General features: G+C 35.5%; 1 protein-coding gene across 3 annotated transcripts in view; it reads right to left on the reverse strand.

Moving 5' to 3' along the window:
* Nucleotides 1-17,178, reverse strand: part of ADGRB3 (adhesion G protein-coupled receptor B3) — a 700,018-nt gene that overhangs the window by 2,414 nt on the left and 680,426 nt on the right. For all 3 annotated transcript variants that reach the window (XM_059701276.1, XM_059701274.1, XM_059701275.1), the window contains 2 exons: nucleotides 16,479-16,514; nucleotides 4,998-5,102 (listed from right to left, as the gene is read on the reverse strand). In XM_059701276.1, the coding sequence (XP_059557259.1) occupies nucleotides 4,998-5,102; nucleotides 16,479-16,514 (141 nt within the window). The remainder of the gene's footprint in view (nucleotides 1-4,997; nucleotides 5,103-16,478; nucleotides 16,515-17,178) is intronic.

A 17,178-nucleotide genomic window follows, 5' to 3' on the forward strand; every position in this document is an offset into this window, starting at 1 on the left:
CAGGTGCCATTCCTTCTTATGTTTCATAATATACAACCTCTTGCTACCTATGATTTAAGTCCTGCCTAATTATGACTTCACCTAAATCTTCCACATTATATGTTATAGATGCTCAATAAATATGAGTAGACACATCAGTTGAGGTTTCTATAGCCTAACATTTTGCTAACTGGAATGGGATAGACTAAGCTGAGTAACATCAAAGAACAAGAAGGCAATTATGACTGAAAGCTCCTTAGAGAAAATTAAACTAAAACAACTATAGACACTGAGTGTGTCCTTTATCCCCCCTCCCCACCCCCAAATTCTAGCCTTTTACTAAATATAATCAAATTAGTGGGGAAGGGGGGGGGCATAAAACAAGTACTTGAATTATTATCTGCATTCAGTATATTAAAAATCATTCTAAAGAAAAAAGACAAACTGTAGAAATATTTATCATAACTAGAAAATAAATTATTAAAAATCCTAAATACAATAGATATTTTCAGCACTTATTAGCCTTCATAATTATGACAGATAAGAAAAAAAAAGCTAATAGCAATGATTGAATAAAAAGTTCACCTGTAGGAGCTGTGCAAGGGATTAATTCTGATTTAGTCTAATAGTCTGAAGTTTTGTAAATCACCCCTTTTTTCTCCCTCCTTTCTTCCCTCCCTCCTTCCAACCAATATTTATCAGCTGCTCTGTGCTGGGCATCATATTAGGCATTAGGGAGAATAAGGTGATAAATCAAATATGGAAAAGCAGCATGATACATGCAGATCCAAATTCCACTTGCTCCATTTCAAATGAATGTGATCTTGAGCAATTTACTCAATTTCTCTGAACCTCAAAACTTGAACATTTGTAAAACAGAGATAAGCTTTGTATTGTGGGCGAAAGGAGTTAGCAAAATGGGCAGCTCATTACCTACTTTGTGGGGTTGCAAAAACGAAAAGTGGAGCCGCCTAGTATAACATCTGGTATTTTAGAAATGCTCACACTAAAGTAATCATACTTATGAAGATACTTACAGTTAAATGGAGATATTTATATATATCTACAATCCAGGAAATGTGCTGTGGGAGTTCAGAGGAGAGTGGAGAGATGGCTTTTTTTGTGGAAAGCACATAACCTTTTCTGAGGAGAGTGACATTAGGGTTGGCTAAGAAGGATAGGTGTGTTCATGAAGACACATGTGGAGCTGGAGGTTGGATGGTTGAACAGTTACGCATACTATGAAGTAAAGATCCAGAGAGCATGGAGATGGGACAACTCTGAGAACAATGAGCAATTTATTTTAGTTGGATTAAAATGAATAGCTGGAAAAAAACAAACACAAAAAAAACCCAAAACAGGAAGAGGTGAATAAAGGCTTTGTATGCAGGGCTGGTAAATTTGTAATTTATGTTGTAGGCGATGGGGAATGGTTAAATGTTTGGGGGCAGTACAGTGACCTGAATCATCAGTCATCAATTGAGATGTTCACTGGTGTGAATTATGCCAAATCAAGCCACAGGGTGGATTTCTCTCTCTTAGGCAAGCGCTGTGTCTAAACAAGCTTTCTGAGAAGCTAGTTTGACAGAAAGTTCAATCTTAAAAGAATTCCTGGTACGTAAAGTGTGAGTTTGTTTGCTTTGAAACAAGGAGTTTTATTATGTTTGGAACAGGTATGATTTTCCTTTTATATTTTGAAGATCAGGCACCATGGATACATGAACTAAAATGGCCAATTTTAAACTTTGTCAGAATGTCTAGATTCCAATTTTAAAGAGTATTATTGCCAGTACCTGAGTGATTAACTTTCTGAGAGGTTCTATTAGTGCAGTGGTTCTCAACCTTCTGGCCCTTTAAATACAGTTCCTCATGTTGTGACCCAACCATAAAATTATTTTCGTTGCTACTTCATAACTGTAATGTTGCTACTGTTATGAATTGTAATGTAAATATCTGATATGCAGGATGGTCTTAGGCGACCCCTGTGAAAGGGTCGTTCGACCGCCAAAGGGATCGCGACCCACAGGTTGAGAACCACTGTATTAGTGGGTAATAAATTAAGGTTGGCTTTCATGTTCATCTCCTCTGGCATCCCAGCTGCAGTGTGGTCCTCACCATTGATCACAAAGGTGTAGACAACCTTTAGGTGAGAGGCCCCGTGCTTCTTTAGTGCTGAAGAGTTACTGCACCCAGCAATCAGAGAGGGAGGAGGTCTGGTAGTCAAGGGAAGGTGCCTACAAGCTACTGATCTTCCTGTATGGTTGAGTGTGACAAGAGCGGAGCCCACACTCATATGGAAAGGTGTACCATTTTCAGTGGTTCAAGTGATGAATGATAAATTGTGGAACAGCCCAAAGAGATCATTGAATTTGACAGAGCTACAGGGCCAGGGCAGGCTTCAGTGGAGGCCGAAATCTTATAAGATTCAATCAGAGTTAGTATAACTTCTTGAATTTATGCAGCAGTTTTTTATTTTTTTAGCTAAAGTACAAAACAGAAGATATAGTCAAAATGCAACATGGGTGAAAAAGGCCTAATCGATTACATACTCAATATAAGCCAACATGCATGGAAGCTTCCAGAAATGCTAATTTGGTCTTAGGGGTGTATAAACAGAAATAGAATGTTAGCTGGACATGAGAATCCAGAGTGACCCCAAACACAGCAGAGCTGTCTGTTTCCCGTAACTCATGGGTCCAGGGGCAGGCTAGCTGTCACTTGCAGTTAAGTCCCTTCCTTCTACCAATATTGGAGACAAAGTGAAAAGGGGTATGTTTATTCTATATTCTAAAAGCAAAAATTTGGAGAAGCTCCTTGGTGGAAAAGAGATCTTGATGGAGACTAGTTTGGGGTAGACATTCAAAGTAAAAGAGTTCTTTTAACATAACAACACCTTTTCTTTGTAGTGTGATTTAAATGTTGTCCTGCCTGGAAGCAGGGAAAGGAACTAAATGGTCTTTTGCTTTGCCTTTGATTTCCAAAATTCTACATAATATAATTACCATTATTTGCAGAGCTAGGCAGGTGTTTTGAGGTAGTCGCCAAAAAAAAAAAAAAAAAAAAAAAAAGACTTGATCGAGATTGTTTTGAAAATGTCTTTCTCTACCCAGTTGTGCAGATTATCATTAGCAATATGCCATTATGAATTATATAACTGAATTAATGATAATGGATCCATTCACATACATGCTCATTATTAATCAAAACTGAATGAGAAACATTTTTTCTGCTCTCTGATATTTAGGACAATAGTTAACCAGCAATGACAATGCTATTCTCCCTACTCCTACCTCCCAGATGATAAATATTTATAAATCTTTTTTAGAAAAGACATGCTACTATAGAAATGTGGTGTAATTAGTAGACTATTTTGGTTGTCAGGAAACTGAGATACAGATATTTGTGCCATTATGATTTAATAGCCAGAGCATTCCACAAGGGGAAATTACAATCATATTATAGCAGCTAGCCAGCTGTATCTGTTGCATAACCCTTTCAGATTTCTAAACATAACCCTCTCTTTTTAGTTTAAACAAATAAAGTTTCTTCAATTTATTTCAATGTTAGCTTTCAATATTCCAAAATGAGTAGCTAATGTGTTTGGGTCTAATCTCAATGATGCAATTCTCATTTGTCTGCTAACTAAAAATTGACAGCTTAATATTTGGAGATGAGAGAGAACCACTCATTACATTGAAGTGTCTTCTACATGTCTAGCTTTGTGATGGTGATCTCACATAATGCACGATTCCTCCTATAAGGAGGAAAATAGGTGATATATACCTATTTACTGAACAGAGCCAAAGTGTATAGTATTTCTTATATCCTTCATTTAATAAACACAGATTGAACTATTATAGACATGCAATAAATCAAGAAAAGCCCTTTTTTGGTAACTTACCATGACCAGGACTATACTAGTACTGAGAAGAACACAAGAAAAACATAAAGATACATAAATTATTATGCTTCAAAAGTTAATGTTATTGATTGGGAAGCTGGGACTAAGACTCATGACACATATAAATTAGTCACTAAAGTTTGAGGTGATCAAACACCATGTACCTTAGCGTGATAGATAGATAGATAGATAGATAGATAGATAGATAGATAGATAGATAGATAGATAGATGATAGATAGATACTCAAAACCCCAGATGATGGACTGCAGAGGTTCAGGAAAAGGAAGAACACCATAGTGGAGTGAAGAGTAGTGTCAAGTAGCAATCCAGCTCTCTTTCTTACAGCTGAGTCTTAGCTTCTGACCCTCTCAAGTGCCCTACCTGCTTTGGAAAGTGCTGTGAGACATGAAGGAAACACATATTACTATTTTCTATGCTCGATTTAAGAGAAAATAGAACTTTAGGGACCTGAGACTGCAACTTCCTCAGGATCAGGTAGTTCTTGGTGAGCTTCCTACTAGTGCACTGATTTCTAGACTCACAAATAATTATGCAGCTTCCGTAGAGCTCTGACTGTGCCATGCATGTAGTAACCACAAAATTTCATTTTATTTGATGAAGTCAGATGTTAGGATTGTAGTAGTGGGAATGAATGAGAAGAGAAAGGTCACATCAGCAGTCAAAGCCCTCAGTGTTGATGTGTATCCCAAATCTCCTGGAAATAAAACCGACCACTCTGGTTTCAGGTAACATTTTATAACCTTAAAATGCAGGCCTTCAAAAAAATGGAAAAAATTAATTATCTGTATATAGGGTTAATTTTTAACTCTGATAAAAATTCCAGGTGAAGCTAACATATTTTTGATATATAACTAATTTCAATTAAAGCTTATGAGAGCATCTGAAATATGAATAAAAATGCTTTAAGATTCTGTCATTCCTAATTTGCCTCTTAGCACATTCCAAAGTACATTTTGGGGGGGGGGGGTTAATTTTTTCTACAGATCCAAGTCTTGTTCCCAAGACAAATAGGAGCTCCTGGAGGGCAGGGATAATAGCTAATGGGACACATTATTAGCATGGCATCAAGTACTGATGAAGCAAAAAAATACTCACCATACTGCTTGTATTTGGTATATCCCGAAATCTGTCCAAAGTTTGAAATTTCTGATTTAGTTCCTGAAACAGTTCCATATGCCTCTTCCTTGTATGCATGACCTTCTGCAAAAGACACCAGGATAGTTCTCATTTCTAATTTGATTAATGCATTAGAAAAAGAAATTTAATATATTTGCCTTATTAATAAGGGAAATTAAGTTTGGCAGGAACCAGGAGGTCCCAAAAGGTGCTATAGATGCAAATGAGTTCCACCAAATCCTTGTCTTATAGTCAGCACTTCTTGAACATGAAAAATTGGCTTTTTCTTCTACTTACAAGATTACCAAAAAATAGGTTTCTCTTGTGGGTGCATTAAAAATGTAGCAGTCATTCCTGTGTAGGATTTTCATCATTTAGAGTTAAAACTGTTTTACAAAAATTGTTACATTGTAAAAAACACACACACCAAAACTTGGACTTGTAAAGCACCTGAGTCTCTCAATGTTTGCTATGGGAAATATTACTTTTTAATGTTTTATTTCTATAAACACTAAAATCCTAGCTGACTGCACTAAAGGGGGAACAGAATCCCAGGCCCTGCCATTTAAGACTGACTCAAAGCACTGAAGTGTCTGAAATAATAGGTAAGATCTAAAATCTTATACTTTCCATGTGAATACTGATAGAGTTTCGCACAAAGAAAAATCTGACCCATAGGTTTCATATATTTATTCATGAGATGGTACTGAATCTTAACAATTAGGATTCAGAGCATAAATTGTGTGGTTGAAGAGTTCCTAAAATCACAGACACAAATATATATTGATACTCTTCATTTCTGGTTATAGTCTTTTCTCCCAACTTCACATTAACTGAACAAATAGAGTCATACATAAAAATGACCTTGGGTTAAGTAACATGGACTGAATCTTCTATCACAGAGCATTTAACACTAGAAAGACTGAAACTTAGTATATACCTATATTGCCCAAAAGCAGTCAAAATGACTGCATTGTGAAAGAATAATATCGGAGCACTCTTCACTTATGTTCCTTAGCTTTTCCAATAACTCACTTCTATTCGACATTTCTTTCATAAATTTTGGGCGCAAAAGAAATAAAATAAACAACTTATTAGAACAAGTATCACTGCATAAAGATTCGAATAACAAGTACTAGTTTAGCTTATTGAGCAACTGCAACTTATCAAGTATCGACAATTTATCATGTACTTGTATGTTATCATGTGACAGTAATAAAAAAAAATGAAAACTGTTATTTCAATACAGAGCCGAACTGGTCATATAAGAAATTTATTCAATTCAATAATAAGAGTCATTTGATTATTTAAAATTTCCCAAGCAGTCAAAATGACTGCTTTTGGGCAATATAGGTATAACACATATATATATACCGGAAATGGAGGGGGGAGGTAACTACAATTATTAATAAACGCATTTATATGTTGTACAAAAAGTCACAAAATTCTAAGACATTGTGTCCTTATATATATAATTGTTTTTCTAATTGAAATTAAAAATCAGTCAAAATGACTTCCTTGGGCAATCTAGTGTTAATAACTATAGTTACCTCCCCCCTCCATTTCCAGTATATATATGTGTGTGTTATACCTATATTGCCCAAAAGCAGTCATTTTGACTGCTTGGGAAATTTTAAATAATCAAATGACTCTTATTATTGAATTGAGTAAATTTCTTATATGACCAGTTCGGCTCTGTATTGAAATAACAGTTTTCATTTTTTTTTATTACCGTCACATGATAACATACAAGTACATGATAAATTGTCGATACTTGGTAAGTTGCAGTTGCTCAATAAGCTAAACTAGTACTTGTTATTCGAATCTTTATGCAGTGATACTTGTTCTAATAAGTTGTTTATTTCTTTTGCGCCCAAAATTTATGAAAGAAATGTCGAATAGAAGTGAGTTATTGGAAAAGCTAAGGAACATAAGTGAAGTGTGCTCCAATATTATTCTTTCACAATGCAGTCATTTTGACTGCTTTGGGGCAATATAGGTATATACTAAGTTTCAGTCTTTCTAGTGTTAATAAATGCATTTATATGTTGTACAAAAAGTCACAAAATTCTAAGACCTTGTGTCCTTATATACATAATTGTTTTTCTAATTGAAATTAAAAAGCAGTCAAAATGACTTCCTTGGGCAATCTAGTGTTAAAAATACTGTAAAATCTTGCACAAACATGAAGACGCAACTTAGAGAATCACAATACTATATTTTTAACTTGTAAAAATCAAAATTGAGAAAGGTATTTTCTCCTTTAAAATAACACTTTTAAATATAGGGAATTTATTATTTTACTCTTCTTTGTGTGTGCTCTTTTAAGCATGTGTTTCATAACTTACCATTTCCTCATGTGTATTGCATAGGTATATTATATTATGCCTACCCTATAATTTGAACTTTTGGTCTGTTGTTTTAATTGCCAAATATTTTCAAAAGTAAGGATTTGTTTTGAAAAAGAAATATATTGTTAGGGGAAGATCTATAATGCCTAGTTGGAGTGTCATCCCTTAGACCAAAAAGGTGGCAGGTTCCAATCCTGGTTGGGACAACTGATTAATGTTTCTCTCTTCCTCTCCCTTAGTCTCTCTCTAAAATCAATGAAAACATATCCTTGGGTGAGGATTAAAAAAAAAAGCCTTATTCTCTTTTATGTCAACTTTAATGTTCTATATTTAATGGATCTGTATTTAGGCAATACTTTGTTTAGCTAATTTATTCTCTTTTTATTAGCCTACTTTTATTTGAGATAATTCTGCTATTTCAAGTCTTGCTACAACTACATTATTTTCATCTCTATTCCTCTTACCTCTAGGAACTGTTGTTGACAAATCAAGTGGTTGAGGATGAGAACATGGCAACATTACTCATTATGGGGACATGAAACATAGCAAGCAATTATAGAGCGATTAACTTCCCATCAGTTTTGGGGAGAGTACAGGAAACAGATTTGCAGGATTTACAGGGAAACACCAGGCAAACATAATTTGACTAGTGATGGCTGATAGAGATTTATAAGAGGGAGGATTTGCATAAGCTACTCCATAGAGGGATTCTGAGGACCACGCAGCTGGCAAACATATTGCAGTACATTCTATCCTAGGGGAGGCAGATATTCCCACTCATTATCAGGTCCTGAGACACTGATTAAAATACGGATTTGTGGACAAGGAATACCTTTTTTGAAAAGTATAGTAGTCAGTATACTGATGACTGGTTCTAATTTACAAATAGTATTTTTCATGATCATGAATCTTACTATGTAGCTATTTTCTGCTAAGGTGTAGTAGTAGTGATGCCACACAACTGACATTTCTCTAAAGGTATTTCATTCTGTTAGATAATACACCACATGTTGTTCTAGATGCTGCAGTAACAATGGTGTGCACAACCTGGCAGAGTTCCTGCCTTCTAATAACTTGAGATACAATGAAGACATAGGCATTAATCACATAACTCAAATACATGTTAAATTAGAGCTGTGATAAGGAAAGCAAATGGCAGTGTTATAAGAGTAAGTGATAGGGGAATTTGCTAAAAGAAATGTAAGTAAATGATTCCTACATTTTAATGTATTCATATTTAAGTGGAAAATTCTTAAATCAGTTCTCCCTGTATATTGTCTGTTCCCTTTTTTGTTTGCTGAAATTCAGAGAATTGCTGGTATAATTTTTATCTTATACCTAAGTTCCCTTCCCTCAATGAGCTTGTCCTTTCCCAAAGACAAGGAACTCATTGTCTTCTAAGATAGTTGATATTATTAGCACAGCTCCTCTGTTGTAAGGTGGGCATGTGATTTTGTGCAGTCTCCTTTTATCTTTCAACTCATGAGAGGATTGTCACTTTGCATTGGGGAACTAGCAGTACTTCCCCATGCTATTGAAAATGTGAATCAAGACCCCTACCGTCCCCTGGCCAAGAGGTAAATTTTTTCCATACCCTTCCAACAAAGTTCTCTTTTGTTTGTTAAAGACACTCTGTCTCTTGCAACCAAATATCTCTATTAGATAAAGCATGTTTAATGACTCAAAGGCTCAAATATATCTCATAGAAATGAGGATACATTAGCTGACTGGAGTGTTTATAATCATATTCTGACTGAATGGGCAGCATCTGATTCTGAATTGAGTGGATTTTGAGGAACTGGATTTCTTAGAATATACTCAAAATATATGTGGTATATGTGGTAGACACCAATGTTATATAACCAAAAAGCATTTTGCAATGTTCTACATAGGTTCATGAGAGCTCCTCTGAATATTAAAGCTCAAGGACTCAAATTAATTTGGAAACAAAAAAAATATGGATGCTGCAATCTGGGGCCTTTCCTACTAAAAAAACACAAAACATTAATTGCAAATATATCTTCATGCCAGATAATCTTTTTAATTTGAAATTCCCACTTTGGTGCTACCAGAAATCACCATAGCAATGATGGCCTGGTAGTTCTGACAGAAGTACCACATTAGAACTGCTAATCGACAACTCATGTATCTGTCATGGGCATGATTCCTTCCTGTTCACACACAAGTGTTTCTTTCAGCTTTTTAGTGGGGAAGTTTCCAATGACAGGAGAGCTGGCAGCACAGAAAATATTGGAGAGCTTCTAATTCAGCAATGTTTGAGGATAAAAACTTAGCTGTGGTTTTAGTTTTAACAAGTAATAAGTGTTTCCCCTTATTTACCTCTCAGAATAATTATTTCTTTATAGCACTCATGCTTTTGATAGTTTTAACCACCCAGTGAGAATTTTGCATGTTTATAAATCTTACTGGTCCATTTTAATGGCTATTTGGGGGTTTTTACTAACCTTAGGGTTTATTTATCTATCTTTTTCTTTCTTCTGTGACTCATCCTGTGTCCCAAAAAAATTGACTTCTGTGTGAAAAACTCAATTTAGAACTCAGTTTTCTAAAACTTTGTAATGATGAAATTTTAACTCATATGGATTTTCTACTCCTTCGGTTACAATACCTGTCAGCTATTAAAGGCATCTTTTGTAATAAAGATAAAGGCTTGGTAATGCTCCCTTTCACTCAAATTATTATCACTCAACATTTTTTGAAGCTGTGTATGAACCTATACCCTAACTGCACAAAAAAATAATGTCTCATGAAAGGTTTGTGTTTCTTTGCAGCCTTTTAATTGTTGATATTAGAGAAAAATGATAAACTGTAAAGCACTTTCATGGAACTTATTTAAAAAAACATCAGGATGTAAACAATCTATCTTGAGCATCTACTATATCTCAGGTGATTTCCTAGATGAAATATTTGGGTTATGTCAAATCTAAGAACTCTAGGTCTGGACAAACTTGGATTTAGATCTCATTCTATTACTTTCAAGTTGTGTGGTTTGAGGCACAAAATCCAATCGTCCTTTCGCCCCAGTTTTAGTAGACTGAATAACCTTGCAGGGTTGTTTTGAAGATTTAAAAAGGGATGTAAGTCACTTATCAATGGAGACCCAGATAAGAGCCACTTAACACGTTAAGTGCCCAGCCTGTTTTGTCTTCCGGACTGAAAGTATAGTGTCAGTCACCAGTGATTGACATGGCGCTTAAGAAATGTAGCCATTATTATCTTTCTTAATCCTCACAATGACCCTGGGAGGTAGCAGTCATCATCTCATTAGGAGACTGAAGCTCAAGAGGATCAGTCAAGCTCTCAGGCTCACACAGGTGGTGAGAGAGCTGAAATTCATTCTATTCCACAGTTGGTTTTCTGTGCATGCTGCTATCTTAGATGTATCCCAGAGATGCAGGGAACGTCCTCCTCTGGACTGTTCAAGTCTGTGATTATGCTATTCAGGTGGAAAAGGAGATGAAACAATCTAGGGTGGGTTAGCTGCCTTTTGTCGTGAGCCCATAAACTCTGTGGATATTGATCACTTGCAACTATCCCACAGGTCTGCATTAATCTTTTGAAAGGTTGGTCTTCATCTCTCTCTCTGAACACCTTCTGGACAGTGACTTCGTATTCCTGCCACTTAGCACAGTGTTTGGCTTTCAGCAGGTGTTGGGTAAGTGTGCATGGAATAAATTGAATGAATGAGATGGCATGGGCATATTGACCAGGGAAGATGCCTGTACAGGGAGGGCCACCATAAATCCGGCCTTCTCTCCTATTGAAGAGGTTTCCCCACTGGAAGGAAGGCTCTTTTCCGTGGCCCCAGGCAGGAACCCTGCCTTCTCACCCTATTGTTCTCCCATATTTTCTTTACCAGTAGCTCATAAAGGGCCTGTAGGAAGGTTTGATAAAAGTAGTTTAGAGGTTCTCCCTTTTAAATTCAAAAATTGGATTATAGAGTTGGGATTTCTTTAAGTCTGAATTACACAGGATAAGATAGGCATTACTATATTCAGACTTTTACCAACAGAAAAGGTGCTAGAAAAAGCTGGAGAATTTTCTGACTATAAACTTTAGATTATGGGGCCTGGAAATCATCTGCTGATAGGAATTAGAAACCACTTTGCCTGAATTAACTTTACCAGCCTTAGAAGTTTATATACTTCTATTGCTACTGTCCATATTTACTGTTCTAAACCTATGGCTATTTTTATTCTTTACTGCTTTGCATAGAAGGCTTACATCCAGAGTGGCTGTTAATACTAGTCTGAAATGAATGTCAAAACTCTTGTTATGGAAACAACACACATTGCAGAAATTTAGCTTGATTTTAGTGAGACAGGAAGGGAGAGGGATAGATAGAAATATCGATCAAATGCCTCCTGTACACCCCTACTAGGGATCGAGCCTGCAACCTGGGCATGTGCCCTCACCTGGAATCTAACCAATGACCTCTGGGTTCATGAGTCAACACTCAGCCACTAAGGTAGCAGGGTCTTAGCTTGATTTGTAAAGCTGGGTGGGAACAGAATGTTTTATGTACCTTTCCTTAGCCAGAGTCCCAATGTAGCCACTTGAACTGCCTGACATAGTATCCTTGGTTCCAAGTATGTTTCTATTTGAATAAATAGCACCCAGGGCTTAAAAGAAACTAGACAAAAAGGGTCTGATAAACTGAATATATATATACATAATATATATACATATTTTGTCACTGTCAACAGTATACTTGGCTACAAATAACTTTGCAGCAGTGTAAATTTAGTAATATAGAAGAGAGAGATGTAACTAGTACTGCACTGCTCAAACTTTTCCTTGGGGATGTGTGCTGATTGCCTAACAAGTGCATTTACTGCTGGGGGTCAGGTCAGGGACAAAGAAGGAGGGGCCTAGATGTTTCTTAGGATTCATATGCTTTAATTTAGAAATTAACATAAAATGTATCTTCTGTGTCAGCGATTTTCAATCAGTGTGCCAAAAGAACTTTTAAAGCATTATGCAATACCTGACTATTAAGTCAGGAGCACTAACCTCTTTTCCCTTAGATTGTCAAATAAAAAAATAACAGCCAACACAATAGCCGAATAGCACGAACAAATGCAATCAGTAAAAAAGATATTTTTTGGTATGCCGCATAATTTTAGTATTTAGTTTATGTGTCATGAGATGGGAAAAAAATTGAATACCTCTGTTCTATGCCATAGTTTCCCTGTCTTCATAGTGATCTAAAATAACAAAGTAATATTTTATCTTAACTGTTTCCCAAGATCTTTTAGGCCATGGTTAATATAGATCTGTGCTGCCTTGTGCCCTCTGCTCACCTTTACCTCTCTCCAGTTTGAAAAGCGAAAAGGGTATGTGATGTGTGAGGCTCACTAGGAACTTCACAGGAAACTCTAAGGTGTTTATCAGAGCCTGCATGTTTCCCATAGAAGAATATGACAAGGTTTATTGCCATATTTTTGGAAGAGAAAATAAATAATTAGCATGGAATGGAAGACAATGTCCATTATAGTTTCAGAATGGATGTTTATACTTACATTACTAAGAATTACCTGAGCTTCATCATCAAACCATACAGAAAATTTAAACTACTTGCCTAATATTTCTGATTTAATACTGTTAGACATCTTAATTCCTATAGTATTAAATGCAACTCATCCTAACAAGGTGTCTTAATTTCCCTGGATCTGTTGATAGTACTAGAAACCCAGGCTCAGGCCTGCAAAGTCAAGGACAAATTCCATAGATCTTGACTCTACCCATCTACCCGTCCCCTTCTTACCCTATCACTTCTAGGAAATGGACCTTATTATTTCTTACCTGGACTAGTTACTTTCTAATTTGTATTTCAACTTTCACATTCACCCTATTCCAACCTATCCTTCCTATTACTGCCATATTAATCTTTCCAAGCCCAGATCATAGCAAATCATTCCTCACTATAAAACAAAACAAAATACAACAGAGAAGCCCTAGCAGCTTTTAGTAACAAATCAGGTAAAATTTCCTCTCTTAGGGTATAAGTTCTTTGCAGTATGGTTTCTAAATTACCTCCCCTGTCTATTCTTTTTTTGCATAGGTTCCATGTTTCAGTAACATACAACTTGCTTCTTGTTTCTTGAGCATGTCATCACACCTTAGCCAACTTCTACCTGCCATTCACCTCCTTGAGTTACATATGATGTGGATATCTTTGAGGTGTCACCTCCATAGCTGTCAATCCATATACTGGTCTCTGCCTCAGTTTAGATACAGTGTTGGTTAACTTTTTGTTTGTTTTGTTAATGATCACCTGAGGATATTTTTCCATTGGATTTTTAGGGAGAGTGGAAGAAGGAGGGAAAGACAGAAACATCAATGTGAGAGAGACACATCCATTGGTTACCTCCTGCATGCACCCCAACCAGTACCCAGCCTGCAATCAAGGTACATGCCCTTGACCAGAATTGAACCCGGGACCCTTTGGTCCTCAGGCCAATGCTCTATTCATTGAGCCAAACTGCCTAGGGTGGTTAACTTTTTATTAAAGCAAAAAGTTACTGAATGTTCACTATATTACAAATCTCTGCTTGGAGCTAGGAATACAGATCCAATAAGAGGTTTGGTCACAGAATATCAGTGTAGTATTTTTTGTATATTTTCCAAGAACCAGTGTTCTACCATTTTATGACTAGTCAACACTTAGTTCTGTTTATTCCAAGAATACAGTGTTGTCTTAGGGATGGTTACATGGAAGGACTTTTTCTCAGCTATAGTGCTTACTAGCCACAGAGTTTTATGGGTGTATGAGTTGTAGTATCCTGTGTAAATTCTCTGGCATGTGTAAGGCCTAAAGTCTGAAGGAGAAATGCTTTCAGGAGTCCAGAAGGCAGTTTGTTTGTCAGTGGCAAAAATGCCTAACTTAGCCATTGTGTGGCAAAGCTTATGGGCTGGAGAGCTATCAGGAAGCTTGACATAAACAAGTTAGATTTATGCACACTAAATTAAAAGGGGAAGAAGATAACTTAGACTTCTTCGAGGGCCATCCAAAGTAAAAATAGATTGTATTCAAACTCATCAGCATTTAAATTTTTTTCTGATTATAATTTGAGATATCTGCCACAGAACTAAAGTTGTATATTGACTAAGGGAAGTAGTACTACTACATGATTTGTAAAGAAAAACCAATAGCTCAAAGTTATTTTACCCCACGTTTTAATGCCTTTTACAATCATGCAATAACTATAGCAATTAATGAGCTAAAAAATATCCAGGGTTGTCATGCTACAACATTTCTTCATCAATATGTTTTGAAAATACCATGTTATATGTAAGAATAGAATACTAAAGCAGAGAAAGAAGTATCAGCTTAAGGAATCTGCTACCAGTTGCCATAGAGAATATATTTTAAAAAAAAGAAAGTTTTTCTAATGCTCTAAGTGACACGGCATGATTAGATTTCTTTTCAGTGCTTGAGATTACATAATTTTGGCTGGTTGCACTGAGGCTTAATTTTTGATCTAAGTTTTCATATTTTGTCCCTGATGCCAGTGGGTTAATTCCCACCTCCTTGTCTTTGTTCTACCCTTACAACTTACTGCTTTTAGGCCAATACAACACACACACAATATGATCTTCTGTTTTTTACTAACTGAAGAATGGGGAGGGGTATCTATCCCTTTAAAAGTACTTAAGAGCCCTAGCCGGTGGGCTCAGTGGTTGAAGGGTCAGCCAAAGGACTGAAGGGTTCTGGGTTCAATTCCAGTCAAGGGCACATACCTTGGTTGCAGGCTCTATCCCTGGCCTGGGCACATGTAGGGGGCAACCAATCAATGTGTCTGTCTCTCCCCCTCCCTTTCATTCTGTTTCAATGGAAAAAATATCCTCAGGTGAGAATTAACAACAACAAAAAAGTACTAAAGAACTTAAAAGTAGAAGATTGCTGAATTTATTCTCTTTGAATTTATACTCCTTATCTTTTTGCCATAAAAACTTAGGATATAATAAAATATTCATCCCATGTCAGATTGCTACAATTGAGCCATGTCAGTACTAACTGCTATATTCTTTATCATCATTTAGTATCCTATACAAATACTTCTGAAATATTTCTAAAAAAGACTTATATTTTTTCTCTATTCAGGGTAAAACCAGACCTTGTTTACCATTGCAATAAATAAAAACAATTAAATCTCATTTTTGATACCTCATGTATGTTACTGAGCAACAACATTCATTTACGTAAATGAAATGATTAAATTATGACTTGCCATGTTCTAGGAGGTTCCCATAATTTTAGGAATATCAGCTAAGAATATTGTTTTATGTAAGCATCACAACAGCACAAATATGTTGGAGCAATTTATGATGTAGTCTATCCAATTATGTCAGCAGGCTATGAATCATCTCCAATTATCAAGATGCATAAGTGCATTTTATGTGATGCTCAAACATCATTAATTTTGTGCTTAGCATAAACTGTTCAAATGACATGATTTCAGTAATTTCTAGCACCGATATTGCAGCATCAATATAAATTCAATGTAAATTGGAAAATGAAGATCTTCATCTTTATATCTGTGAAAAGGCATTTACTAAACACAGGAGCAGATTGAACCTACACTTGCTATTGGAAAAAAGAATCTGGAATGTACCTGAGAGAACCTAAATAATAGGAATCAAAACATAGGCAAGTAAATCCCAGAGAAAGCCTAGCTAGCCAGCCAAGGCATCCCCACGGGCTCTCTTACAGCTGTCACAAAGTAAAACAGTTATAATTGTTTTAAAAATGAAAGATTAAAGAGCGAACATTCCCACCTCACAGCAAACTGAACTGACCAAGTTCAGGCCTTACCATAAGTTACCCACATATGTTGCCATTTATAAAAAGATTCCTCACTCCTCACTTGTCTGGAAAATCTCTGTTTAGCATATATTTAAGTAATTAGAGCCTTAAATTTTTTTTCTATAACTAATATAGGTTTTAATTAAAAATTTTTTCACTTCTCATTTAATTTAGAAAAGAACCTCAACATAGTTGCACAGAGTAATGTGTTTAAGTAATTATATATCAATTTTAAATTCAAGTAATTAAAATTATTTTTAAAAAATCTTAGAAACTTACCTCAAAGTCAAGGTCTGAATATCGTGATTTTCTTCTCTGTTAGATATTTTTTTAAAAGAAGAAAAACCAATAAAGTTATATTTAGTCATTGAAATGAAAATTATTTTCAGTAAAATAATTCTGCTTCTTTATAAGTATTGCCTTCTCATAAAAATAATGTGAAAAGGTTTATGATTTCAAACTATTCTATACACATTATATAAAATGTAACATTATGTATCATATAAAAGAATATAAAAATATTTCTCATCTTTATCTCTTAACTCTAATTTTTTAGTAAGGTGAAATTTTTCTTTTAAAAGTCACACAAATTTCAATATTGAAGGAGACTTGAGGTCTAGTATAGTAAAACTACTTTGGAGACAAAAGAGATTAAAAGCTGTGCAGGAGAAAACATCTAGCCATCTTAAGACCTCATACCAACTAAACTCTAAAGTTCTATATAAATCTCACCAACAAATGTCTTATGTTTTTTTTTTTTTATACTCCTCCACAGGAGGGAGGAAGTCCTTCCAATTGCTGGTCCTTCCTTACGATGTCAAGTTTTTAATCATAATTTACTAAAACAAATAAATAGTCCACACCTCAGCAAAACATACATATAATAGCTCACAGAGCTACTCTATGGCTCCAGCTCTGTTAAACAGTTCCTATAATAGAGATAAATATGCATAAATAAAATAAAGTAATTAGGCAGCAG

Source organism: Myotis daubentonii, chromosome 6 (genome assembly GCF_963259705.1).
Source record: "Myotis daubentonii chromosome 6, mMyoDau2.1, whole genome shotgun sequence".
NCBI lineage: Eukaryota > Metazoa > Chordata > Mammalia > Chiroptera > Vespertilionidae > Myotis > Myotis daubentonii.